General features: G+C 45.4%; 2 protein-coding genes across 3 annotated transcripts; one reads left to right on the forward strand and one right to left on the reverse strand.

Annotated features, from left to right (window-relative positions):
* Nucleotides 1-18151, forward strand: trub2 (TruB pseudouridine (psi) synthase family member 2). 2 transcript variants are annotated; one of them, XR_007250229.2, is made up of 9 exons: nucleotides 1-206; nucleotides 873-1004; nucleotides 7079-7153; nucleotides 7367-7428; nucleotides 9070-9151; nucleotides 9944-10016; nucleotides 11179-11315; nucleotides 12886-13478; nucleotides 16154-18151. XR_007250229.2 is itself a non-coding variant. In XM_048558809.2 (8 exons), the coding sequence occupies exons 1-8, from the start codon at nucleotides 89-91 to the stop codon at nucleotides 13212-13214; spliced, it is 1008 nt and encodes a 335-aa protein (XP_048414766.1). In that variant the 5' UTR covers nucleotides 1-88; the 3' UTR covers nucleotides 13215-18151. The 2 variants fall into 2 exon arrangements, 1 of the variants encoding a protein (XP_048414766.1); XM_048558809.2 differs by having other exon boundaries at nucleotides 12886-18151.
* On the reverse strand, nucleotides 13470-27997 carry coq4 (coenzyme Q4 homolog (S. cerevisiae)). Its single transcript, XM_048558810.2, has 7 exons — nucleotides 27762-27997; nucleotides 27531-27686; nucleotides 26234-26330; nucleotides 24554-24656; nucleotides 18459-18588; nucleotides 15883-15976; nucleotides 13470-15224 (listed from the first exon to the last, which is right to left on the reverse strand). Exons 1-7 carry the CDS (start codon nucleotides 27898-27900, stop codon nucleotides 15062-15064), a joined length of 882 nt encoding a protein of 293 aa, XP_048414767.1. The 5' UTR covers nucleotides 27901-27997; the 3' UTR covers nucleotides 13470-15061.

Genomic DNA, 27997 nt, shown 5'->3' on the forward strand with positions numbered 1-27997 from the left:
GTGGTGGGGTCAGGGCTTGGGGCCTTTAGCCGGGACCACTGGGTGTTGCAGGCTGTGCTTGGCCTGGTCGGAGTTTACAGGAGCCGGGATGGCCGTATCGTTACGCTCCGCTTTACAGAGGCTGCACGGCATGTTCGCTGTTTACAAACCGCCCGGAGTTCACTGGAAACAGCTCCGAGACACCGTGGAGACCAAACTCTTGAATGGTGAGGCTTCAGGGCACTGAGGGGGCCGAGTTCACCTTTAACCTGTACCCTGTGACCCCTGACGCTGACACTCGGCCCTAACACTGACCCTCGACCCTGACCTGGGCCTGTGACCCCTGACGCTGACCTGCCGCCCCCCACGCTGACACCCCAGCCCATAAGCCATAACCCCAGCCATGAGGGTATAATAATGTTTCAGTGGTTTGCACTGCTGCCTCACAGTGCCAGGGACCCGGGTTCCATTCCAGCTTCAGGCGACTGTCTGTGGGTTTCCTCCCACGGTGTGGGTTGGGGTGGATTGGCCATGCTAAATTTCTGATAGTGTCCAGGGATGTGCAGGCTAGGTGCATTAACCATGGCAAATGCAGGATTATAGGATTGGGTGCGGTGCCTTGATGGAATGCTCTTTGGAGGGGCAGTGTGGACTTGATGGGCTAAATGGCCTGCTTCCACAGTTTTGGATTCTCTGATGATCCTTACTTGCGGTCAGTGGACCCTCCCTCCACCGAATCGTGACCCTGTCACCCCTAAAATAGACCCTTAGCCCAGCTGGTGACCCCTAACCCCTGCCAATCCTGTGGTTTTCTGTGTTGTGAGCTGTTGTCATATTTGCTTGGAACAGTGATAATGATCTCTTTAATCTTGCATCTTATCATCCTGGAACAGAACTCAATAGCTTGGAGCAACCGGTTGTTCAGCAGCAAATCCGATTTGTGCCAAGTGTGATCAAGGGTGAGAACGGAAATGAAACCCATCTGACTGTAACCCAGGTCCCAGTGCTGGCTGATCACCCACGAGGTAGGAGCACTGAATACAGATTGCAGTGGATTGTGCTGTGAACCCTAGACAATAGAATCAATGGGAAGGGGATTGAGTGCATTCTGCATTCATGCAGTCATTAAAACTGTGGGGGTGCAATAATGCAGTTCTTAATTCTGGGCTAGAGTATATCCTTATAATTGCAGAAATTACAATATTGCTGTACGTAATTTTAAAAACTTCTGTCAGGAATGTGAGCATCACTGGCCAGCATTTATTTCCCATACCTGATTGCCCAAGTGAAGGTGGTGTTGGGTGGCCTCCTTGAACTGCTGTAGTCCATGTGCTATTGGGGAACACAACGCTTTTAGGGAGGGAATTCCAGGATTATAACTCAGCTTGGAGCAGCCCAGTCATTCCTTTTATTCATTAATAGATCATAGAATAATTCATAAAATCCCCACATTGTTGAAAAAGGCCCTTTGGCCCAACAAGTCCCACCCAGACCCATCCCCCTGTAACCGACCTAATCTACACACCCCTGCACACTACGGGCAATTTAGCATGGCCAATCCACCTACGCTGCACGTCTTTGGACTGTAGGAGGAAACCGGAACATCCGAAGGGAACCCACGCAGATACGGGGAGAATGTGCAAACAGACGGTTTCCCGAGGTGGGAATCGCACCTGAGTCCCTGCTGTTGTGAAGCAGCAATGGCAACCACTGAGCCACTGTATGATGATAACCTGTTAATATGAGTCAACCTTAATAAAGCTTGCCATAGCTGAAAATACTTTGTGACTAATAATAAACTGAACTAAGCCTTACTAATTGAGAGAATTGCCACTCATACTTGACAAAACCTGATACCTTTCTGAATTTTTGATTGTGAACTGAAAGGGGAAAAAGCACAGTCTCGGAGGAAAAGAAATTGAAGGATTGCTGCGATTTTCTCAGGACGAGGATAGATGGGTTACAGTTAGGGGGAGGAAAGGGGACAGACAGACAGTGCAGAGATCCCCTGTGGGCATTCCCCTCAGCAATAAGTATACCGTTTTGGATACTGCTGGGGGGGTTGACCTACCAGAGGAAAGCCATAGTAGTCAGTTCTCTGGCACTGAGCCTGACACTGTGGCAAAGAAGGGAAGGGGGCAGAATAGAAAAGTACTCGTGGTAGGGGACTCGATAGTTAGGGGAATCGACAGGAGATTTTGTGGGCAAGATCGGGATTCCCGGAAGGTATGTTGCCTCCCTGGTGCCAGGGTCCGGGACGTCTCCGATCGGGTGTATAAAGTTCTAAAAGGGGAGGGCGAACAGCCAGAAATCGTGTTACATATTGGCACAAATGATATAGCCAGAAATAGGTTTGAGGATATAAAAAGTGATTTCAGGGAGTTAGGATGGAAGCTGCAGAGCAGGACGAACAGAGTAGTGTTCTCTGGTTTACTACCGGTGCCACGAGATAGCGAGGTGAGGAACAGGGAGCGGGCGCAGGTGAACACGTGGCTACGCAGCTGGTGTAGGAGGGAGGGTTTCAGATATGTTGATAATTGGGATGCCTTCTGGGGAAGGTGGGACCTGTACAAGAAGGACGGGTTGCATCTGAACTGGAAGGGGACCAATGTCCTGGGTGGAAGGTTTGCTCGAGTAGTTCGAGAGGGTTTAAACTAGTATGGCAGGGGGGGTGGGAACCTGAGCTGTATACCAGAGGTGAGCGTTGATGCAGGTGAGGCAGTAGCAAGAGGTAGACCAGCTAGTGGGAAGGATTTTCCTGGGAAGGAACCAAGGGATCGGTTAAAGTGTGTTTGCTTTAATGCAAGGAGTATCAGGAATAAAAGTGATGAACTTAGAGCATGGATCAGTACCTGGTGCTATGATGTTGTGGCCATAACAGAGACATGGGTTTCTCATGGGCTGGAATGGTTGCTGGATATTCCAGGGTTTAGAACATTTAAAAAGAATAGGGAGGGGGGAAAAAGAGGAGGGGGTGTAGCACTACTAATCAGAGAGGGTATCACAGCTACAGAAGCTTCCATTGTCGAGGAAGATCTGCCTACTGAGTCAGTATGGGTGGAAATTAGGAACAGCAAGGGAGTAGTCACCTCGTTAGGGGTTTACTACAGGCCCCCCAATAGCAGCAGGGAGATTGTAGAAAGCATAGGTCGACAGATTTTGGAAAAGTGTGGACGCAGTAGGGTTGTTGTAATGGGTGACTTTAACTTTCCTAATATTGATTGGAACCTCCTTCGAGCAGAAGATTTGAATGGAGCTGTTTTTGTAAGGTGTGTTCAGGAGGGTTTCCTAACGCAGTACGTTGACAGGCCGACGAGGGGAGAGGCCATTCTAGACTTGGTGCTCGGAAACGAGCCGGGGCAGGTATCAGATCTTGTGGTGGGAGAGCATTTTGGTGATAGTGACCATAACACTCTCTCATTCTACATAGCTATGGAGAAGGAGAGGATTAGGCAGAATGGGAGGATATTTAATTGGGGAAGAGGAAACTATGATGCGATTAGACACGAGTTAGGAAGCATGGACTGGGAGCAGTTGTTCCATGGTAAGGGAACTATAGACATGTGGAGATGGTTTAAGGAACAGTTGTTGGGAGTGATGAGTAAATATGTCCCTCTGAGACAGGCAAGACGGGGTAAGATAAAGGAACCTTGGATGACGAGAGCGGTGGAGCTTCTAGTGAAAAGGAAGAAGGTAGCTTACATAAGGTGGAGGAAGCTAGGGTCAAGTTCAGCTAGAGAGGATTACATGCAGGCAAGGAAGGAGCTCAAAAATGGTCTGAGGAGAGCCAGGAGGGGGCACGAGAAAGGCTTGGCAGAAGGAATCCGGGAAAACACAAAGGCATTTTACACTTACGTGAGGAATAAGAGAATGGTCAAGGAAAGAGTAGGGCCGATCAGGGATAGCATAGGGAACTTGTGTGTGGAGCCTGAGGAGGTAGGGGAAGCCCTAAATGAGTTTTTTGCTTCTGTCTTTACGAAAGAAACGACCTGTGTAGTGAATGAAACCTTTGAAGAGCAGGTGTGCATGCTGGAATGGATAGAGATAGAGGAAGCTGATGTGCTGAAAATTTTGTCAAACATTAAGATTGACAAGTCGCCAGGCCCGGATCAGATTTGTCCTCGGCTGCTTTGGGAAGCGAGAAATGCAATTGCTTCGCCACTTGCGAAGATCTTTGCATCCTCGCTCTCCACTGGAGTCGTACCTGAGGACTGGAGAGAGGCAAATGTAATTCCTCTCTTCAAGAAAGGAAATAGGGAAATCCCCGGCAATTATAGACCGGTAAGTCTCACGTCTGTCGTCTGCAAGGTGTTAGAAAGGATTCTGAGGGATAAGATTTATGACCATCTGGAAGAGCATGGCTTGATCAAATACAGTCAACACGGCTTTGTGAGGGGTAGGTCATGCCTTACAAACCTTATCGAGTTTTTTGAGGATGTGACTAGTAAGGTTGATGAGGGTCAAGCTGTGGATGTGGTGTATATGGACTTCAGTAAGGCATTTGATAAGGTTCCCCATGGAAGGCTCATTCAGAAGGTCAGGAGGAATGGGATACAGGGGAACTTAGCTGCTTGGATACAGAATTGGCTGGCCAACAGAAGACAGCGAGTGGTAGTAGAAGGAAAATATTCTGCCTGGAAGTCAGTGGTGAGTGGGGTTCCACAGGGCTCTGTCCTTGGGCCTCTACTGTTTGTAATTTTTATTAATGACTTGGACGAGGGAATTGAAGGATGGGTCAGCAAGTTTGCAGACGACACAAAGGTCGGAGGTGTCGTTGACAGTGTAGAGGGCTGTTGTAGGCTGCAGCGGGACATTGACAGGATGCAGAGATGGGCTGAGAGGTGGCAGATGGAGTTCAACCTGGATAAATGCGAGGTGATGCATTTTGGAAGGTCGAATTTGAAAACTGAGTACAGGATTAAGGATAGGATTCTTGGCAGCGTGGAGGAACAGAGGGATCTTGGTGTGCAGATACATAGATCCCTTAAAATGGCCACCCAAGTGGACAGGGTTGTTAAGAAAGCATATGGTGTTTTGGCTTTCATTAACAGGGGGATTGAGTTTAAGAGTCGTGAGATCTTGTTGCAGCTCTATAAAACTTTGGTTAGACCGCACTTGGAATACTGCGTCCAGTTCTGGGCGCCCTATTATAGGAAAGATGTGGATGCTTTGGAGAGGGTTCAGAGGAGGTTTACCAGGATGCTGCCTGGACTGGAGGGCTTATCTTATGAAGAGAGGTTGACTGAGCTCGGTCTCTTTTCATTGGAGAAAAGGAGGAGGAGAGGGGACCTAATTGAGGTATACAAGATAATGAGAGGCATAGATAGAGTCGATAGCCAGAGACTATTTCCCAGGGCAGAAATGGCTAGCACGAGGGGTCATAGTTTTAAGCTGGTTGGTGGAAAGTATAGAGGGGATGTCAGAGGCAGGTTCTTTACGCAGAGAGTTGTGAGAGCATGGAATGCGTTGCCAGCAGCAGTTGTGGAAGCAAGGTCATTGGGGTCATTTAAGAGACTGCTGGACATGCATATGGTCACAGAAATTTGAGGGTGCATCCATGAGGATCAATGGTCGGCACAACATTGTGGGCTGAAGGGCCTGTTCTGTGCTGTACTGTTCTATGTTCTATGTTCTATGTTCTATGTTCTTTAAAGAAAGCGAGTAACCTGACATTCATTGTTAGTGCTGTTTACACAGCTGCTGTTCAAACAGTGGGTACAGCTTAAATTGCAGATGTGCTGGAGCCCAGAGAGAGAGTATGAATGGAGTTTTGAATGACAAGAAGTAGCTGATTGTTTTTGATCAAGTTGCTGGAAAAGCTCAGCCGGTCTGGCAGCATCTGTGAAGAAGAAAACGGTTAAAGTTGCAGGTCCGGTAACCCTCCCCCAGAACTGGACCCAAAATGTTAGCTGTTTTCTTCTTCACAGATGCTGCCAGACCGGCTGAGCTTTTCCAGCAACATTGTTTTTGTTCCTGATTTACAGCATCCACAGTTCTTTTGGTTTTTAAGTAGCTGATTGATAACTGGCCCGTAGTCTCCAGACCAAGCCTATCTGCCTGCCAACAGCTATGTTATTGGTTCCCAGGAGACGGGGAAGCTTGGAGGATGGTGGTGTGAATGTTTGGGAGAATGTCATACTTACAAAAAAAAATCTAACTTTTGTAATGACTCTGAGAGTGGCAGGGCTTAATTTTCAATGCATTGTTTTGGTGAGATGTGATGCAAATAAAATCAAGTTTTGAAAGATAAATGAGCAAAATACTCACCCAAGTGCTTCCCTGTGAAGTTAAACTCAGATTTTCTGGCAACGTAGCCAGTCCTCAGGGATCCGCCTTCCCCTTCTGCTCCCCTAGCTCTCCAACAACTTCATTCTGATTCTCCCCACTGCCACAAACCACACACACCTCTCATTTTCAGGTATGCCTGGAGCTGATCCTGACGTGCCCTCCTGCACTCTCCATTGAACCAGGGTTAATTCCCTCATCTGATGGTAATGGTTGAGTGGGGGATATGCCAGGTCATGAGGTTACAGGTTGTGGTGGAGTACAGTTCTGCTGTTGATAGCTGTCAGTGCCCCATGGATGCCCAGTCTTGCATTGCTAGGTCTGTGCGAATTCTCTCCCATTTAGCACAATGATTAGTGCCGTACAACATGATGGAGCTTACTCCCACTGTGAAGGTTGGACTTGGTTTCCACAAGAACTGTGTGGTGGTCTTTCTTACCAACACTGTCATGGACAGGTGCATCTGCAGCTGGCAGATTGGTAAGGATGAGGTCAAGTATGTTTTTCTCTCGTTGGTTCCGTCACCGCCTGCTGCAGGTCCAGCCCTGTTCTTTAGGACTTGACAAGCTCGATCAGTAGTGCTGCTGCCGAGCCACACTTGGTGGTGGGCATTGAAATTCCCCGTGCAGAGTACGTTCTGCTCCATTTCCAATCTGTGTTTCCTCCAAGTATTGTTCACTGTGGGGGAGCACTGATTCACCGGTACGTGGCAATCAGCAGGTGGTTTCTTTGCCCATACAATTAGAGTGCTGGAGTTGGCAGTGTTGCAGTATTTAATGCTGGCTTTTACTAACTCTCTCTTGTTTTATTCCAGTTACAGGTCCAAAGTTTGTTGGTGTGAAGGTGGGGGCTGGTCACCGCCTGGATTTGCAATCCTCTGGTGTGCTGGGTAAGTGTGTTGTGACACTGAATTTCGTTTCTCAATCTGTTTTGTTTCAAAGGTTATCAAATTGACATCACCCCTGAGCAGCCTGGTTGTAATTGTGAGCTTCTGCCCCAAACACAGCACCCAGTGAAATGGTTGTAACAATGCAGCTTCCAGAATGGAGCAGCTTTGTAGCTTCAGGCAAATCACTAACAAACTGCTGTTTTTTCTTGACAGTGCTGGGTGTTGGAAATGGAAACAAGCAGCTAAACAGGCTCTACCACTGTCACCTGACCAAGGTAATACTACTCGGGTTCTGGGAGCTTTGCAAAAACCTTAAACCCAGAGTTGTCTGGCTGTTCAGAGATGGGGCAGGTAACCTGTACTTGTGACAGGTGCCAAGTGAAGAAAATAAGAGGACTAAACTAAATACAGATGTATGAGAGGGAAAGTAGAACAAAGAATGTGAAGAGCCTGGCAGCTAATTTAAAAGTAGCCTTCTGTAGGTGTATAGAAGTAAATTGGTCATAGGAGGAGGAGCATGGCCAATTACATCATAGACCATAGAATCTCTGCAGTGCAGAAACAGGCCCTTTGATCCAACAAGTCCACACCGACCCTCAGAGCGTCCCACCCAGACCCATCCCCCTATAACCCACCTAAGCTACACATCCTGAACACTACGGGCAATTTAGCATGGCCAATCCACCTAACCTAAACATCCTTGGACTGTGGGAGGAAACCCATGCAGACACGGGGAGAATTTGCAAATTCCACGCAGTCGCCCAAGGGTGGAATCGAACCCGGGTCCCTGGTGCTGTGAGGCAGCGTGCTAACCGCTGAGCCGCCGTGCCACCCTAATTAGGGAGCAATAACGGTGCATGTAGGCAGGGCTGAGGTGTGAAATGAGCGAGTATCAAGGTGAAAGATGTAGGTCAGTCAGACATTAGAGCAGTTGAAAGTTGATGAGGGGGTATTGGGTCTGCCAGTGTATCCTTGTATTCGTGTATCCTTGAAGTTGGTAAAGCACCAGGAGCACGTGATGCATATACGAAAGAAGGCAAGGGAAGGTAGAAATTGCAAGGCACCAGCCACAGTGCTTTAAACTTCCACGGCTGTGACTGACACCAGAGGACTGAAGAATTAAAAATCTTTCACCATTGTTCAAAATCAGGAGTGAAGATAAACTCAACAGCTATATGCAACCGTAATTTAACCACTGTGATGGGAAGGACTGTGGAACTACATTTCAGAGTAAAATTAATAAACACAAGGGCGTATGCAGGTTCATTGATAGGAGTCAGCACAGCACAACTGTATTTAACTAGCTTGCTTGAGGTTTTTGAAAAGGTATCAAGAGAGAATTGACGAGGGCGAGCATTCATAACCCTTTGAGGAAAGAACTCAAAAGATTTGCCACTCTGAGTGAAGTAATTTCACCTCCTTTCAGTCTGAAATGATCGACCCTGTTTGCTGAGACTACCCCATGTTCTAGACTCCCCAGCCCAGGTGGAAATGGCTCCCTTGTTCCCCTCAGAATCCCCTCCCCGTATTCTAAATGCTAATGAGAATGATCCAACCTGCTCTCCCTTTCCTTCTAAGGCAACCCCTACATATCAGGAATCAGCCAAGACAATCTTGTTACAACATTCACTACAGGTTTATCCCTCCTTATGTTAAGAGACAGAACTCTACCCTGTACTCCAAGTCAGGTCTCACCAATCCCTGTTCAATCCCGGAAGATTTCCCTTCTTTTATATTCAATTTCCCTTGCACCATATGCCTTTGTGATTATTTGCTGTACCTGTGATCTAATATTTTGGCTTCCCTTTTATAATTTTGTGTGTTTGTAATTTACTTGGTGCTAAATGAGCCCCAATTTGGAGTCTGAGCCGATTGCACAGTGACACCTGTTATCAGACTGTTTTTTGATTTCTCAGGAATACATTGTAAAAGGTAGCTTTGGGACAGCGACTGAGGACTTCTCAAACACAGGCAGAGTGATCGAGAGAACAACTTATGGTAAGAACTGGAGATCTGTGTCAACGCAGGGCAGAGAATCTGTGGGCCTGAAGGCCTGGATTTTCTGAATCAACTATCGGTTTAGAAGCAGTCAGGAGATGCCTAAATGCTGGGGGTCACTATCTGGAACCACCTCCTCCACACCGCCCCCCCACCCCATTCGTGATGGACTTCAAAAAACAGGTCAACCCAATAATCTGTTTACAACTTAATCCCATGTCTGACCCTGCCTTATCCCTTGATCTTCTTCCTCTTCAGAATTCTGCCTGTTGTCCTGTTTATAATGGTCAGCCTCTATCTTGATGCCCCCGTCCCTGAAGTTCATTTTGACTTCCCATCTCATTTTGGAAATGTTTTGTGGGTGTGCCTCTGTTCTGAATTTTGAACAATTTGATTTGGGAAGCTGCATCCGATCTGAGACACTCTGGCTTTTGTTGGCACATCTGTTTCATGTTGGTTGGGAAACAACCGCCAGCGAAGTGAACCTGCACAAATGATGGGACTGCTATCACCTGAGCTCACTGCCTGTACTTCCACTGCGGCCTGTCACAGGCACATGGTGGACACTGGAACTCCTCCTCAATCCTAGAGAAGCAGCAGCCATCCTGCTTCTGGCTCAGCCAATACAATCACCTGGCAGGCTCCTTCTGGCACCCTGACTGTGACGGCTATTCCTCAGGAGAGAGGGTTCTTGGCACTGGAGTGCCCTTGGGATGGTGTATGCTGCTTTTGTTGTTCCCTGTTGGAGCCACTGCTTTTGTCTGATTGAGAGTGGATGATGTTGTGTTGCAGATCACATCACACGGGACAGGCTGGAGCGTATCATTGCCGTGATCCAGGGCAGCCACCAGCGAGCACTGCTAATGTACGTATGAGAGCCGGGGGTGCAGTAAGTAAGGAAGCGTGTGTGTGGTCACCCCCTCACTGAGCTTTTATCAAGAAGCCCAAGTGATCGTCTATCCTGCCACAGTGAAGAGAAACCAACTAACTAGAGCAATGGAAATTAGCATCAAAACAAGCATCATTGAAACAGAATGGCTTATTTGGCCCGTTGGGTTGGTGCTAGCTCAATGAAAGTGTGACTGTTAGTCTGCTTCCCCTGCTCGCTCCTTACAGTTTGACAGATTCCTCCTTTTCAGTTCTTTGTCCAGTTCCCTTTTGAAGATTCTTATTGAATGTGTTCCTGTAGCTCAACTGCATCAAAGGATTGTCACTTCCCCTTGGGAGGTTTTGCCAATTACCTTCAGCCTAATTTCCATGGTGACTGCTCTGTGTGAGTGGAATCACTTTCTGCTGATTTACTTGATCAAAGCCTTCTGTCATTCAGAGATGAGAACACTATTATTAAATCCCCTTTGGTGGAAGGACACCCATCTCTGCCTCTCCCCATTTCCCTGAGCTCTGCTCATGTTCTCTGTGAACTTGGGGCTGGAATAGGGCCTTTGTTGATAGGTTCTTTGTCAGGACTATTCCACTCACTTGTATCTCTCCCCTGCCCACCCACCCCAAGATATCTGGGGCTCTGATACTAGCTGTATCACTCGCTCACCATACCCTGGCTGTTTCCAGCTGATACAGCACATGATGGAAAGCTGTGGGTCATGCTCTTCCTGACAGTTTTTTTGTTAATGTCCACTATACTGGCAGGTAGAGATGAGACTGTGTAGGGTCAGTTGGTTTTGTTGAAATACCTCAACCACTCAATGGTGGTAATGGACAGCAGTGTTGGTGTCAGCAGTGTGATATTTTGTGTTGCTGCCTGTCCCTAATTGACCCTGGAGAAAGTACTGGTGAGCTGCCTTTTGAATCACTGCAGTCTTTGGTTGTGTAGATAGATCCTCATTGTTAGCATGGGAGTCAGCACATTGTGTTGGGTGTTGATGCTGCTGAGGTTGGTAGGGTATGCCAGTGTAAGAGGTTGGTACCTGGTGAGGCTGGTAGAGCACATGGGTGCCAGTGTGGAAGTATAATGAGCTGATTGGATGAACAATTCTCTGTAATCTCAGTAACACTGTTCTTTGTTGCAGATATTCAGATGTTGATTTGAAAAGTCAAGAGGCCTATGAACTTGCATCCCGGGGTTTGTTACGGCCTGTGAATAAATCCCCTCCGATCATTACCGCTATTCGATGTGTACACTTCTCCCCTCCGAGCTTCACACTGGGTATGTCAGTACCTTTTTTGAAACAGACCATTAAAGTGAGGGGCTTCCTGATATCCCCTGTACTCCTCAGTTATTTTGCATGACGTTTGAAGCTGAGAAGCTGCTCCTCGATTATGGGTCCAGTCCATTCTTCACAAGTTGAGGTGTCAACACAAGATTAATCTCGAGATTTTCACAGCCCATTCACCAACACTGCACAAACTGGTCTGCACCCCCTGCTGGCAACCTGATCTGTCATCCCACTCCACACCTTGTCCCCAAAGTGGGAAAAGACATTGTCCTCTCAAGGTGTCTGGTTACCCAGTATAAACCAGCCCTACCCCTCCCTCTCAGAGTGAGAGGGCAGTGTGTGATCTCCACCCTGACTGTCTGACAATCTGTCTGTGTTGAATGCGCTGACACTGACATTGCTGCTTTCACTATGTAAACAGCAAGATTACTTCATTGCAACATGTCTGGACCCTCTCCTGTTGTCTCTGGGTTATTTCTTGTTTACTGTTATAATTGTAGCCAGGCATATGTCCGTCTGTATACATATAGTGGCTGCTGCTGCAATTCCCAGGCCCACCGTTATCTTCCATTGACCCTTGCCTTCATCGTTGGCTACTTTTATAATCTTCATTTGATAACTGGTCTTCTCAAATCCCCACCCGACCAGAGTCTAGGCTGCAGGGTCTAAGAGCTTCTGCATAGTGAAACAGTTCCAGATAGTCAGTGTGAAGTCAACAACTCATTATACGGGGGATGAGGAGAGGTCAAGTAATGACGGGGGGAAGGGAGGATGTGGCAGCGAATGAAGGAATGGTTAAGAATGGGAGCAATGGCACAGGTGAGGAGAGGGATGGTCAGCATGGAAATTGCCGAACACGAGGAGAAGGTTTAACACAATCTTGTAACAATGTTTTGTTCCTTTCATCCAATTCCCATGAAACTGACCAACCAGCTTCCCCTCCTATACCCCATATTAACCAATAGTGTTACTAGTCTCTTAGATGATGTCCCTGCCTCTATTGTAATCTGTCACTATCTTCTCTCTCCTGAGGAAAAAACTCCAACCTCACTATCTCTGCAATCTACCATCCCATTTGGAACATCCCTTTCCTCTCCCAAGCCCGTGAATCTGTTGTTGCCATCTAAGGTTTTGTGTGTTTTTGTCAGAATTGCATGTTGGAACCTCTCCAAACAGGATTTAAGGGAAAGAAACAGCCGTCATCAACCACCTCCACGACATCCTGTGTAACTGAAAAGTGAGATGAAGAGTTACTGGTCTTGAAATGTTAACTCTGCTTTCTTCCCACAGATGTTCCCAGGTCTGCTGAGTTTCACCAGTAAATTTGTTTTGTTTCAGGTTCACAACATTGTTTAATTATAGAAAGGTAAATCTTCCCCACTTGCAATGGCCGCTCTTCTTGCACCAAGCACTGTGGTCCTTGGGGACTGATCCCCAGTCTCTCACTAATTCTCATCGACACACTACTGCCCCGTAGTGACATTATCAAAAATCATGACAGTTTGCACAGGTACACTGACAACATCCAACTCGTTGATAAACTTTATCCTTCCTTCCTAGAGATCCAGTGTCTGCATGAGACCCAGCAGTACCTGCGGAAGGTTGTCCACGAGATAGGTTTGGAGCTAAAGTCATCAGCAGTGTGCACTCATGTCCGCCGTACACGTGATGCGATTTTCACAGTGGCCAATGCATTGATCAGGACACAGTGGGATCTGCCGAGTATACTGGCTGCAGTCCAGGCCAGCCGGCTGAAAGTAGAAGCCAAGCTGCACGAACAAAGCTGGAGACTCCTGGAGTCCTCTGAGGAAGACATGTACACAGTGGTCAAAGCCAGGGTCCTGGAGAAGGGAAATCACTGTCCAGGATCCACACAACTGGGGGACTGATCTGGGACTGCAGCATGCTCAGTGTTTGTTTTGAAGCAGACATCAGTCAGGCTGATGTTAAAGGGGAACTGCAGGATTTGTGTACAAGGAGGAACCATATTCCAGGACAATGTCGCAAAACACTTTTTTTTTCTTTAATGTAAATCTGTGAACACTGTTGAAAGAATAAGGCCCTGAGGCATTAGGCCCTGACAACATGCAGTAAACCAGGAAACACTGCAGGTGGCAGTCAGGAGCCAACACTGGGAAGCAGCAGAAAAATCAGTAAGTATTTTATTGTATGGGAACCAGCACTGAGCTACACACAGGTGACTGGGCTTACAGCAGAATCTAAGCAGAAGGTGACAATGTCAGTCATCTTTATAGAAATGGGGATATTTTGCTTTTAGATGGTAGAGTGTCTTCCTTATGAGGTATGGAGGTGCCGGTGTTGGTCTGGGGTGGATAAGATCAGAAATCACACAATACCAGGTTGTAGTCCAACAGGTTTATTTGAAAACTCAAGCTTTTTGGAGCTTCACTCCTCCTTCAGGTATTAGTCAGAGAGGTAGTATCAGACACAGAATTTTTCAGTAAAAGACTGAAAGGTGACGCCACTGATGAGGATATATTAAACAAACCTAAGATGCTGTTAAATCTTTAATCAGTTTAAAAAGTTTTAATTGATTCATATGTAAACACCCAAATTTCTTTCGAGTCACTGCCCTGAGAGAACTGAAGGTTTTATCCGTGTAAAGAAGGGGTGACGTTTTAGGTCTGACAATGCATGTTAGATGTGTGGCCCTCTTTGGAATCTGTTTGTGTTTCGGTTTGGAGTCAGACTGGTTTTATTTCTGAAGTGGGAATTTATAAAATGTCACTGACTGTATATAAATACATACTCTGCTTTTTCAACAAAACAGAATCTGCAAATACAAATTCACCCCATAGATGCACATGTGGGGGGGAGGGGAAGGCTTATAACCAAGTTTGTTACCGATGAGGACGGCCTCAATCAGGATCTTGGGTTCATGTTGCACAACGGGTGACCCCACCACACTGTATTTTCATTCGCGCTCTCTCTCACACACACACACACACACACACCATTTTATAAATTCCTACTTTAGAAATAAAACCAGTCTGACTGCAAACCAAAATGCAAACAGATTCCAAACAAGTCCTCACACCTAACATGCATTGTCTGAACTAACTATCACTTCTTCACACTGATAAAACCTTTTGTCCCCTCAGGATAGTGATTTGAAAGGAATTTGGGGATTAACATATACATAATCATTAATCAGTGAGGAGGTTTTAATTGAAGATTGAACAGCATCTTAGGTTTGTTTAAATTATCTGTGAGAGCCTGTGATCTTTTACTTATAAATTCTGTGTCTGATACCGCCTCTCTCACTAACACCGGGAGGAGGAGTGAGGCTCCAAAAGCTGTTGGACTGTAACCTCATGATGTATGATTTCTGACTACTTTTAGCTCAAGTGGATCGATGGGAAAGTTGAATTAGGAACATGTAGATCAGTCACACTATTGAAATGGCAGAGTAGGCTCAGAGGCTTACCTTTTTATATATACACATCTAATATATAATAATTTGAAAAAGATAATAGTTAAGTATTCACAAGACAAACCAGAGGATGGGACTAGGTCACCTCACAGTCATCAGGCTACACTGTTTCTGGAAGATGTTATGCCTGAACAAGAGAGCTGGGGCTGGAAGTGTCAGTCTACCTTTTATAGTCCAACATTTCTGCTCTAGACCTCCTTTACTGACATATATAAAAGTTTTGGGTATCATAAGGCTGTTTCTATACAATTAAGTTCACTCCGTGTTCTCCATATGTCTATGTTATGATTGAATTGTGGGAGGGGGTAATATTCCAATCTCTTCTCTGAGTGATTCAAGACTCTGTTCCAATCGATTCTCATAGTAGAAGTTCATCATACACTGAGCTGTCCTGCCGCACCGTACAGCCCACGGGATTAAGTCTGTTACTAAAACCTGGATATTCCTGTAAGGGAGACAAGGATATGTAAGTTCGCAGCAGGTGAATGAGTGTTTGCTCACTTATCCCAGTCCTGTTCGGGGGACTGAAGCTTCACACTGTTTAAAGCAGATGTTTGTCTGAAGATGTTTCATGTTGTTACAACAAACAAACTCTGGTTTGGACTTCCACAGCCCTCAGGTCGTGACCCCTCTCTGATTTTAGCTGGGGTAGTAACTTTGCAGAATTTAAATCCAGAAATGAAACACTAATAGTGTAATAGCATCCATTTAAGGAACATTCCCCAGTCTGTCCTGAATGTACTCCAGTTACATGTCAATGTATTTTACTCAAACAGCCAATGAAGAGACTGAGCAGGTCATTCAATGTAAAGGAACTCAACATCACCACCAGCATGAACTCTCCAAGTTCTCTACAGAGTTCAATGTTAGGAACTGAACTCTGTATAGCATGAACTCTCCAAGTTCTCTACAGAGTTCAATGTTAGGAACTGAACTCTGTATAGCTACAGAGCCAAAGGTGTAAAGGCTTTTTAAGATAAAACAGTGTGATGCCTCAGCAGGATGAAATCTCCAAAATGCCCAGGTCTCCCCTTGCCTATAAACAGGATAGCTCAAACTCAGTCTGAACTCAAAACTGTTTCTCACAAAGTAACAATACTCACCTGGCAGATAGGTGGAGAGGACCAAATACAGCTCCCAAAATACACATAGGTAGACCAGTCTGCACTGCCTCAAACCACTTGACTGCAACCTCACCTGGTAAATACGGTGAAACACAGGATCAGTCCAGGAAATAATAACAACTGACCATACGGTCTGTGTGTAGCCCACAACCTCATCCAAAGACACTTGGGGTGTCAACTTTACACTCTCACGCTTGATGGTAAATCAGAATAAATTAAATCTTTTCCATTTCATATTCTTCCTGAACAGGTAGAGAAGACGAAATGGTTCTGAAGCTGATCTTCAGGGCGATATCCCTGCTGATACAGTGTGATAGTCATTGTGATTGCAATGTACAGGCTGAACCTTGGTCATCATCTAAATAAAAACCAAAAGATAATGGAAATCAGAAATAAGAACGGAAATTGCTGCAAAAGCTCGGCGGGTCTGGCAGCATTTGTGGACAGTAATCAGAGGTAGTGTTTTGATTTCAGTGACCCTTCCTCAGAACTTGGACATCTTCTGCCTGCACTCGTGTGTGTACTGTGAAATGGATCAGTGCTGCCCTAAAGTGTATGTAGTGATAATTGATGACAGAAGGCTAAACAACATGTCCTAACTTATTTATTGAGCGAGAGACACACCCATCCCCTCCTGTCCTAGTTCAACTGATTCTTCAAATAACTTCAGGGCTCTTGGTTGCATCACATTCAGACATTGAGTGTCAATTGCTCAGAGAGGAAAAACAATTGTCAATGTTAGTCCTAGGCTCAGCTGTTACTAGTCTGAACCTGTCCTGTTCTTGCTAAAGTAGTATATCATCCAATTCTCTTCATTACTTTGTAACTCATCTGTAAGATATCTCCAAGACCTAATCCTTTCCAAAATAAATAGTAGTTTTTCTAGCTTTTCCTTGTTTCCTAACACTGCCCCTCTCAGTCTGATCAGTAACCTTAATAAATTCAGCAACCTTCCATTTTTCTGAGGCTGCAACTGAAGTATCCCAGTCTCTGCTCCCAGCCCAGAGGATCTAGCATCAGTCTTCATCTCTCAACCCATCATCTTCCTAACTCTGTACTTTATCCCTCCATCCCTGGCATTCCATTCTTCTCCCACATTCACAATTTTCTCTGTCTCCAGTGACATAGCTATATCTTAATGGCACCTTAGACCAGAACTGGCCACGGTTTCCTAGGGGGGCAGTACAAACTGGAGTTCCATGTAGTTTGATCATGATTCTCATTGCTTCATTTTAGTCCAATTCCACCCCAAGTTTGACATTGCTTGAACTTGTTGAATGTTGATTAACCAAAGATTTCATGGTCACTTCCTTGTTCAAGTTATTCCATGGCCTTTGAAAGAGTACATGTTGTATACATTGCTCCTTTAAAGCAACAGGTTTAAGTTAATTACAACCACTCTGCCCCTCATTTTATTCAATTTATTCTTTAATTCTGATATCCCAGTTTGATATCTTCTGCAAAGACAAAAGGCCACTTGACACTGTGTTTGTGTCCAGCTCCTGATCTAAATTATGTACAGCACTGGTCACAGTGGCCTGCCCTAATTCTCCAGTTTCTCTCTCCTGCTTTTCAATTAGCTGCCCCCAGTTTTGCATAAATCACTTGAAGCTATCCTTTTTCTTCTATACCTATTTTCTTTTCCCTTACTTCCTCCTTAATGGTCTTGTGGAATGAACTTTGCTGCTGCCTGGTTTTATTTCATCTGTTCCTCACAGATTTGTGGTTACCTCTGTCTGCTTAGTTTCCTTCTCAAGGAGCGCATTATCCTGTTTCCAATTTGTAGTTGCCGCCTCAGTGTCTACTAATTTGCCCAGTGTCAATGCCTTAAAAATCCCCCTAGTCTTCAGCAGCATCAATCCCATCTCTTTCTGGGGACTCATTAATTGGTTGTCAAGAAGCTTGTTTAAGACATCAATCACAGTGATACAAAGATTGATTTTACTATTTTTATAGCTGAAAATGATGTCAATCATCTCCCCTGCACTAAATGGCCATGTAGAATATGCACTATCCTTGTCTTGAGTTTTGATCCTGCTTCTAACTTCCTGTTGAAATCACAAAGAATGCTACATTTACGGTTATTGTAGGCATTTCTCTTGTATTGCTGTCGGTCAACCTTCCCTTTGTATCTGCAAGATGGGAGCTTGTTATTACCTCTCTCTGCACCTCGTTTATTTAGAACAAGCATAATTCTCAGTCTGTATTGTCCTGCAAACTTGAAATTAAAATTATACCTTCTGTGGCATTTCATTAGTCCTTTATTCACACCTCACTGAATTACTTTCTTCCGTTGGTTGACTTTGGTTGTTCACAGGGCTGCCTTGTAATCAGCAGAGAATCCATCAGTTTGAATTGCCGTTTCAACCCAGACAGAGACAACTTGCACAATTTTATGATCACATATTTATAATTACTAACAATGCAAGAGCATGAAGATCTGAGGCTAGGAGGGTCTATTGCTGTTAACTATCCTTGCAGATGCATACAGGGAATTAACCTGAAGAAAAATCCTGGCAGCAACAGGCAAATTGGTTGGGAGTGATGTGACTTACCGAGTATGTTTGTGGGCATGCCTAACAGTGTGTGCATGAAGTCATGTACTTCACGGTAACGCTGAATCACATAGGCAAGTTCCTCATCGTCAACAAACTTCACAGGCATCCGACTGTCAGGAGTGACCCTCTGTAAAGCAAAGGGAACTGATGTGTGTTGGCACTCTATTGAGGAGGAAGCAGGCCTGAGCTGTTAATCTGGAAAACATTTGGTGGAGGAAGGCACAGAAGCTGGTGTGTCTTCCATACAGTTTTATTAGAACAGTACAGCACAGTACAGGCCCTTCAGCCCACTATGAATTCACAATACACAGTTCACTGTCAGTGCAGGGCATTATTCCCAACTAGAGAGTCACCCAAAGCAGGTGGCACTGGCTTTTATACAGTCACAGAGCACAGAAACAGACTCTTTGGTCCAACCAGTCATGCAGACAATAATGCCATTCTCAATTAGTCTCACCTGCCTGCAGTTGGCCTGTATCCTTCTAAATATTTCTTATTCATGTACTCATCCAAATGTTTTTTAAACATTGTAACTGTACCTACATCCACAACTTCCTCTGGAAGTTCATTCCACACACAAACCACTGTGTAAAAAGGTTGCCTCATGTCTTTTTTTTTAAACTCTTTTTCCTCTCATCTTAAAAATATGCCCCTACTGTTGTACCTTAGAGAAAATAAACCTTATCTATACTTATTTCTAGATCATCCTGTTCAGGGTTGTCACTACAGACCTCTGGAGCAGGTGGTACTTGAAGCTGGGCCTCTTGGCTCAGAGGTAGGGATACTACCAGCATAGCCCCACATTTACATTGGGATTTGAACCCATGTCCCCAGAACATCAGCCCGAGTTCTGGACTTAACATCACTGGACTGTATGATTTTACTCCACCACCTGCACCAAACTGACTTTAATACCTGAGTAAATTAAATGAACTCATTAACTAGCTAACTGCAGAACTATCTTGCGTGTTTATGCTCTTAAACTAAAGTTAATTATAAAAGATTTAGTAGAGCAGTTGGGGAAAACAGGATCAGACAAAGTCAGCATGGATTTATGAAAGGGAAATCTGCTTCAAGAATTGACTGGAATTTTACAACGATGTAACGAGTGGAGCTGCTGAGGGGAATCCAATGGCTTGTGGTTTATTTAAACTTTCAAATGGCTTTCAGTAAGGACTCATGTAACAAATTAGCATGAATATTATAGTGGTTGGGAAGGGGGTAGTGTACTGACATGGACACAGAACTGGTTAGCAGACAGGAAACAATGAGTATGAATAAACGGGTCTATCTCTGAGTGGCAGCCAGTGACTGTAGGGTACCACAGGATCAATGTTTGGACCACAGCTATTGACAATCTGTGTTAATGATTTAGATGAGGGAACTAAAATTTGCAAACAAACACAAAGCTGGGTGGGAGGGTGAACGGTGAGGAGGATCCACAGATGCTTCAAGTGTGATTTGGATAAGCTGAGTGAGGGGCAAGTGCATGGCAGATGAAATATAATGTGGATAAACGTGAGGTAGCAAAAACAAGGCGACAGATTATTGACTGATCAGCGACTGGGAAAGGGGGCAGGTGTACTGAGGGTGCCATTGTACACGAAGCAGACAGTAAGCATGCAGGTTCAGCAGGTGATGAAGAAAACAAATGGTTGTGTTCGCCTTCATAGCCAGAGTATTCGAGTCAGGAGCGGGAATGTCCTGCTGCAATTATACAGGGGCCTTGGTGAGACCGCACCTGAGGTACTGTCTTCAGTTTTGAGTCTTAAATGAGAAAGGATATTCTTGCTATAGAGGGAATGCAACAGACTCATTCCTGGGATAGTAGGACTGACATACAAAGAGAGACTGAATTGATTAAGACTATATTCGCCGGGGTTGAGAAGAATGAAGGGCGGATCTCATAGAAACCAATAAAACTCTTAACAGGACTAGACAGAGTAAATGCAGAGTGGATGTTCCTGGTGACTGGTGAGCCCACAACTGGGGGTCACAGACTAAGATACGGGATAAACCATTCAGGACTGAGATGAGGAGAAATGTCTTCACCCAGAGAGCGATGAGCATACGGAAATCTGCCACAGGAAGTGGTTGAGGCCGAAACATTGAATAATTTCAAGATGAATTAGATATACATCTTAGAGTTAAAGGGATCAAAGAGAATCAAGAAAAACTGGGAATGGGGTAGAGGTTGGACAATCAGTCATGATCACAGGGAATGGCAGAGTAGGCTTAAAGAGCCAAATGGCCTACTGCTGTCCCTATTTTCAATAAAGCAAATTAACTAGCAATAGCCCCTTAAAGGGCAATTGGCATTTTATACTATTTTGAGTGACTAATAAACCCAAATTAAAAGGTAACATGTAAAGGGATAAAAGAAGTCAAATGTTGAAATTTCAGAAGTTAGGTTAAAATATCAGGGTGGGTGGAAGTACTGCAGCCAAACACCTGTACCATTGGTGTCAGAGGACCTCAATCATCCTGATCAACACTGCCTCCTCCCTCTCCAGGGTCTGAATGTGGCGGGGGGGGGGGGTGTGGTCAGTGCTGAGGGAGCACTGCGCTGTCGGGGGTGGGTGGTCAGTGCTGAGGGGTGCCTTGTCTCTTGGGTGAGTGTCAATGATCCACTGAATCATTTCAGAAAGATGTATGGGACATTCCTGCTCATTTTCTGATGCTGAACTAATATCACTAAAACAGACACACTGCTCATTATCAAACTGCTGCTTGTGGGAGCTTGCCGCGTGACTATACTTCAAAATACATTTCACTGGCTGGTGGATGCTTACAACATTGAAGGTGCAATCAAAACATGAGACTTTCTTTCCTCTCAGTAATTTGTCTCTTGTTTTAGTAGGAATGGTTCCTCTGGGGAATTGTCAAGGAGCCTGAGCCCTGATATCTCACCAAATAACCATTCTCTCTCCTCATAGAACATAACAGCACAGTACAGGCCCTTCGGCCCTCGATGTTGTGCCGACCTGTCATACCGATCTCAAGCCCATCTAACCTACACTATTCCATGTACGTCCATATGCTTGTCCAATGACGACTTAAATGTACCTAAAGTTGGAAAATCTACTACCGTTGCAGACAAAGCATTCTATTCCCTTACTACTCTGAGTAAAGAAACTACCTCTGACATCTGTCCTATATCTTTCACCCCTCAATTTAAAGCTATGCCCCCTCGTGCTCGCCATCACCATCCTAGGAAAAAGGTTCTCCCTATCCACCCTCTCTAACCCTCTGATTATTTTATATGTTTCAATTAAGTCACCCCTCAACCTTCTTCTCTCTAATGAAAACAGCCTCAAGTCCCTCAGCCTTTCCTCGTAAGACCTTCCCTCCATACCAGGCAACATCCTAGTAAATCTCCTCTGCACCCTTTCCAAAGCTTCCACATCCTTCTTATAATGCGGTGACCAGAACTGTACACAATACTCCAAGTGCAGCCGCACCAGAGTTTTGTACAGCTTCACCATAACCTCTTGGTTCCGGAACTCGATCCCTCTATCAATAAAAGCTAAAACACTGTATGCCTTCTTAACAGCCCTGTCAACCTGGGTGGCAACTTTCAAGGATCTGTGTACATGGACACTGAGATCTCTCTGCTCATCTACACTACTAAGAATCATACCATTAGCCATGTACTTTGCCTTCTGGTTACTCCTACCAAAGTGCATCACCTCACACTTGTCTGCATGAAACTCCATTTGCCACCTCTCAGCCCAGCTCTGCAGCTTATCTATGTGTCTCTGCAACCTACAGCATCCTTCGTCACTATCCACAACTCCACCGACCTTAGTGTCGTCTGCAAATTTACTAACCCATCCTTCTACGCCCTCATCCAGGTCTTTTATAAAAATGACCATCAGCAGTGGACCCAACACCGACCCTTGCGGTACACCGGTGGATCAGGCCCAGAAATTGCTGTCTGAGAAACAATCCTAAAAACACTTATCTCCTTGCCTAGGATTACCTTTGCCCACCAGACTTTTCCAGTTAATATAAAGATTATAATCTCCCATGATCACTGTAGTGTTTTACTGAAAAATTCTCCTTATTTCTTCCTTGCTACTCTATGCTACTATCTAGTTACTGTTGGTAACTCCTGTAAGTGACTTTTTCCATTTATCATTTCTCATCTCTACCCTAAGCGTTTCCATACCCTGGTTTTCTGAAATTAGGTCATCCCTTTCTACTGTGCTAATACGATAGTAAACTGTCAGAGCCACCTCTCTACCTTTACCAGCTTTCCTGCCATTTCTACCTTCAAGATTCAGAGCCCAATCCATGTCATCCTGCAGCTATGTCTTACGGCCACCAGATTATACTTATTTACTTCAATTTGGGCTCTCAGATCATTGTTCACTAACTAATCTCCTGCCAATCTTTGATTCCAATTCTCCTGGTCCAAATTCCTTTTTGCTTCAGTGAAGTTAGACGTTCCCTGATTTCCTAGAATTTTCCATAATTATTCTAAACCCTGATGATACGATGATCTCTATCCTCCAAACCGTCTCCCATGGCAATATGCTCCAATGTCCCACCTCATTCCCAGAATGCATCAGCTTTCTTGCTGGACCAGACATTGATTAAGAAAGCTTCCTCATACATGTTTTAAGAATTCCATCCCTCCTTTGCACGTGATCTTGTTATTATCCCAGTTTATGTTACAGTAAATACTGTCCTCCATTATCACTACTCTGTACTACTTCCAGTTCTCTACAAAATACCTGAAAACCTGTGGCTCCTCCGACCACGGTATACACACAGGAGGTTAATGGCTCCAACTCTGCCCTTACCCTGAACTAAACGAGACATTGCGACTGGCCCCTTGACAATACCATTTCTTTCCAGTATTTGCATTTCAGTGCTCCCATTGGTCCTTCCTTTCTTCTTTTCTTTACTTGGTGCCAGCTCTCTGTCATTGCCATTATATCTTGTCCCAATATATAACTTGAGCCTGCACCACATCACATTTACCAACCACGTTCATATGCCATAATGAAAGCTCATTGTACACAGGACAACATAGATTGGTATAAATGGACCATTTTCTTTTGGGCAAGATGTAATAAATGAGTAGTGTACCACAAGGATCAATGCAAGGACCTCAAATTCTCACCATTTATATAAATGATTTAAAGACCCATAGTACATGAATGAAATTTGCTAATGACACAAAACTAGTTGTGAAAAGACAGGAGGCGGCTTAGGGGTGGATTGGTTACAAGAAGGCGAGAGGCTTGACAGAAAGGGTATATGTGGGAAAAGATGAAGCTGTTCATTTTGGCAGAAAGAATAAAGAAGCATATTATCTAAATTGTGAGACTGCAAAGCTCTGAGATGCAGAGAGATCTCAGTGCCCTAGCACATGAATCATAAGGGGTCGTATGCAGGTACAGCAAGTAATCAGGAAAGATACTAGAATGAGAGGAATTAAATGTAAAAGTCAGGAGGTTAGGGGCTTTATTATACAAGGCACTGACGAGGCCAAAACTGGAGTATTGGTCTCCTCGCTTTAAGGAAGAATGAGTTGGAAGAAATTCAGAGAATTACAAGACCAATAACTGGACTGAGCTGTCATTTTTATGAAGAAACATTGACAGGCTAGGTTTGCACCTGCTATATTTTAGAAGAGGCAACTAGTTAAAACACACAAGATCCTGAGTGGTCTTCACAGGGTGGACGTGGAGAGAAACTTCTCTTGTGGGAGAATCTAGAACTGGAATCACCGTTAAGAACTAAGCTGTTTCAAACTTGAGACAGAGAGAGATGAAGAAAATATTTTTCTCACAGGGAATCTCGAGCCTATGGAACTGACTTAGAGAGTGACAGATCTTTTATGGATGAAGTGGATGGATTCTTGATAAACGACTGGGTGAACGGGTGGGCACAGATGTGGAGTAATTGGATTAGTCATGATTTCATTAAATGGCAGAGCAGGCTGGAGGGGCCAAGTGGCCTATGTGTGAGTGTAAAGACAGTTATTGTGCACAAGCGGCTGACTGACTGATATAGGATACCACAGCTCTCTCGCATTTTGCCCAGTTACAATCAGGCCAGGTTAGCAAAGTACCACTCACATTCACATCAAGAAAGCGGACGTACTCTCTGCCAAATGTGCCTTCTGGTAACTCTCTCAGGCTGACCAGATCCAAGGTGGTTGTGCTGATCCGAGGCCTCTCCCTAGAAACAAGGACCCAAGGATCACAGTGAACTCCTGACCTTAGGAATGGAGTGAGCTGCAGTGAATGATGAAAATGAACCCTGCATTCTCTCCCCTTGATCACTTCTTAATCAACAGGACCTTACTGCACTGCCACTGCTCCAGACAAGATGACTGACCTCTAACAACCATTTGTGCCTGTGTGCCAGGTATGGCACAAATTTCCTCCCTTAATCCTACTGGCTCCAGTTTTGCTAGGGTTCCTTGATGCCACATTCTGTCAAATGCAGTCTTGATGACAAGGGCTGTCGATCTCACCTTACCTCTGATTCAAACATGGACAAACTAGCTGAATTACAAAGCTATAATGGGGTCAGGAACTGAGTGGCCCTGGCAGAATCCAAGCTAGACAGTGAGCAGGCTGTTCCTTTATAAGTGCCACTTGGTAGCATTAGCAATAGCCTATTGTTAGTTTGATGATAATCCAGAGTAGACTGATGGAGTGGTTATTGACTAAGTTTAACTTATCCTACTGTTTGTGTACTGAACACATCAGAGCAATTTTCTACATTGTCACGTAAATACCAGCATTATGTCTGTACTACAATGGCTTGGCTCAGGGCACAGCAAGTTCTGAAGCACAAGCAGTCAGTACTATTGTCAGAATGTTGTTAGGGCCTGTAGCCTTTTGCAGCATCCTGTGTTTCTAACCATTTCTTGATATCACATGGAGTGAATCGAATTGGCTGTGGACTGGTAGCTAGGGACTACCGAGAAGGCAGAGATGGATCATCCACTCAGCACTTCTGGCTGACGATTGTTGCAAACACTTCAGTCTTATCTTTTGCTCTGATGTGCTGGGCCCTTCCACGTTGAAGTTTGGAAAATTTGTGAAGACTTCTCCTCCAGTGAGTTGTTAAATTGTCCACCACCATTCCCGACTGAATGTGGCAGGACTGCAGAGCTTAGATCTAATCCATCAGTTGTGGAATCGCTAAGCTTTGTCTATCACTGCTGTTTGGCATGCATGCAGTCCTGTTTGATAGTTTCACCAGGCCGACAACTCTCTTTTAGGTATGCCTGGTGCTGGTCCAGGCTTTGTGCACTCTCCACTGAACTAGGTTTGCTTCTTGGCTAGATGGTAATATTGCTGAGAGTCTGGAGTCACGTGGGCCAGATCAGATAAGTATGATAGATTTCCTTCCCTAAAGGACATTAAAGAGCCAGACAGATTTTTCAGCCCAGCAACTATATCGTCACCATTAGACTGTCACTCAATTCAAGACTGTAATAAATTCAGATTTCAACATTTGCCACGGTAGAGATTTGAACCCATATTCTAAGAGCATGAGACTGGAGCTCTGAATTACTGGCTTGGTGACATTACCCCACACCACTGCCACCTCCAGTGACCCACCCTCTAACCCCTTTATCTCTGCCCACAGTGTCACGCCCTCTGCCCCTGTATTCACAGCATCTTCTGCCTTTATTTCAGCTATCCTCCTTTTTACTTTATCAAGATCAAATTCAAGCAACCGGCTCCTTTTACCAGTTATCACTGCCTCTACTCCAGCATGAATACTGCAGCTGCACTTACTGCAGAATCTGGAATCCCTCAGGATGGTTTTGCATCCTGTCTCGCAGCTTTTGGATTGCCAGTAGCCCTGTTGTTTCTCCCAGTACAGCCACCATATCTGCAACAAGAAGAAAAGAGAGCAAATTTGAGTAAAAAGGCCCAGACCATGGCAGGATGGATATCAAACAATGACGAGGCAGAATACAGAAAAGAGACGGAGGGCTTTGTTACGTGGTGCAATGAGAACAATCTCTCTCTCACTGTTGGCAAAACCAAAGAACTGATCATTGACTTCAGAAAAAAAGGACACCCCTCTGCATCTACATCAACGGAACTGGGATTGACAGGGTTGGGAGTGTCAAGTTCCTAGGAGTGATGATAACCGACAATCTGTCCTGGACTTCCTATGTAGATGCAACAGTCAAGAAGGCACAACAATGTCTTTTCTTCCTCATGTGGCTCAGGAAAGTTGGCACGTCCATAAGGTCCCTCACCAACTTCCAGAGATGCCCCATTGAAAGCTTACTGTCCCGTGTATAACGGCCTGCTACGGCAACTGCTTCGCCCAGAACTGTAAGAAACTACAGAAGGTGGTGTGCACAGCCCCGACCATGACTGAAGCCAACCTTCCATCCATGGACTCCATCTACACAACTCGTTGCCGCAGAAACGCAGCCAACATCAAAGACCGATCCCACCCCATCAGTGCTCTCTAACCTCTTCCATCAGGCAGAAGATGCAGAAGCTTGAACACACACCAGCAGATTCAAGAACAGCTTCTTCCCAGATGTTATTAAGACTGGTGAGCGGACCTCTCCAACTTCACATAATGTTTATCTTGTTAAGGTTGATGTTGCCTAGCACTCACCCTGTGCCTGTATGCCTCTGTCCAATTTTTTTTTCACTCTTATGATCTGCACATCCTTGCTTACTATGATCTACCTGTACTGCTTGTAAACATAGCTTTTGACTGTACTAAGGTACACATGACAATAAATCAAATCAAATCAAATCACAAACTGGCTTCACGTCATAAATGCTACACAATTAAACTACAAGACAGCAGTCCTTTCAGCTAGGATTAACTCCGGGGCTTGAATACAAAAACACAGGCTGACAGTGCAGTGAATCCAGTTTGATTCTGATCATCCCCAGTGGCTCCAGTGTGACACTGAACCTCCTCAATGTGCCCCTGACCCTTCCTAGTGAATCTAGGACAACTCTGATCCCGCTCAGTTGATCCAGGGTGACCTTGACCCTCCCCAGGGTGACGGATAAGGTCCAGGATATGAGTGTGTTGCTGTCGGTGGGATCTTACCGTGCCGGTACGGGTTGTACAAGGCCATGAGAGCGGATCCTGAGGCCAGCAGCAGTTTCTGGAGCCGGCTGCTGGGGATGTGGCTTTGATATCGGCGGCTGTGGACGGCCTCCTGCTCCCGGGCGCCTGCCTCTGGACTCACTCCCTCCCCGAGACCTAAAAAAGTACAAACCCGGTGAGAGCGGCCCTCAGTCCTACCGCCGCCCCAGCTCAGGGCCCGGGATCACTTACCGGCTGAGACCGTGGCTGCAGTCCGCACCGAACCTGATGCCAGCCGCAAGCCCGGGCTGAGCCTCCCGCCGCGGCCTGACAGTCCGTGCAGGCCCCGGGACAGATTCAGGGCCAGGCCCCGGGCCCTACTCCTCAGCATCGTCCCACAACAGAGCCACAAGCAGCGGCAGCTCCCTAACAACGGCACCGCTCGTACTCCAGCACCGCCGCCTCCTCACTGCGCAGGCGCAACGTCA

Source organism: Stegostoma tigrinum, chromosome 29 (assembly GCF_030684315.1).
Source record: "Stegostoma tigrinum isolate sSteTig4 chromosome 29, sSteTig4.hap1, whole genome shotgun sequence".
Classification (NCBI taxonomy): Eukaryota; Metazoa; Chordata; class Chondrichthyes; order Orectolobiformes; family Stegostomatidae; genus Stegostoma; species Stegostoma tigrinum.

Excerpts from the sequence above, each read along its gene's own strand:
- coq4 (XM_048558810.2), bottom strand. The coding sequence starts at position 27,900 with ATGCTGAGGAGTAGGGCCCGGGGCCTGGCCCTGAATCTGTCCCGGGGC. Across the intron at positions 18,589-24,553 it reads TCCGCTTTCTTGATGTGAAT|AGGGTCACTCCTGACAGTCG; the intron begins GTGAGTGGTACT and ends TTTGCTTTACAG. Across the intron at positions 15,977-18,458 it reads CATGCCCACAAACATACTCG|GTGAGGTTGCAGTCAAGTGG; the intron begins GTAAGTCACATC and ends CGTATTTACCAG.
- trub2 (XM_048558809.2), top strand. The coding sequence starts at position 89 with ATGGCCGTATCGTTACGCTCCGCTTTACAGAGGCTGCACGGCATGTTC. Across the intron at positions 207-872 it reads GGAGACCAAACTCTTGAATG|AACTCAATAGCTTGGAGCAA; the intron begins GTGAGGCTTCAG and ends ATCCTGGAACAG. Across the intron at positions 7,154-7,366 it reads GCAATCCTCTGGTGTGCTGG|TGCTGGGTGTTGGAAATGGA; the intron begins GTAAGTGTGTTG and ends TTTTCTTGACAG.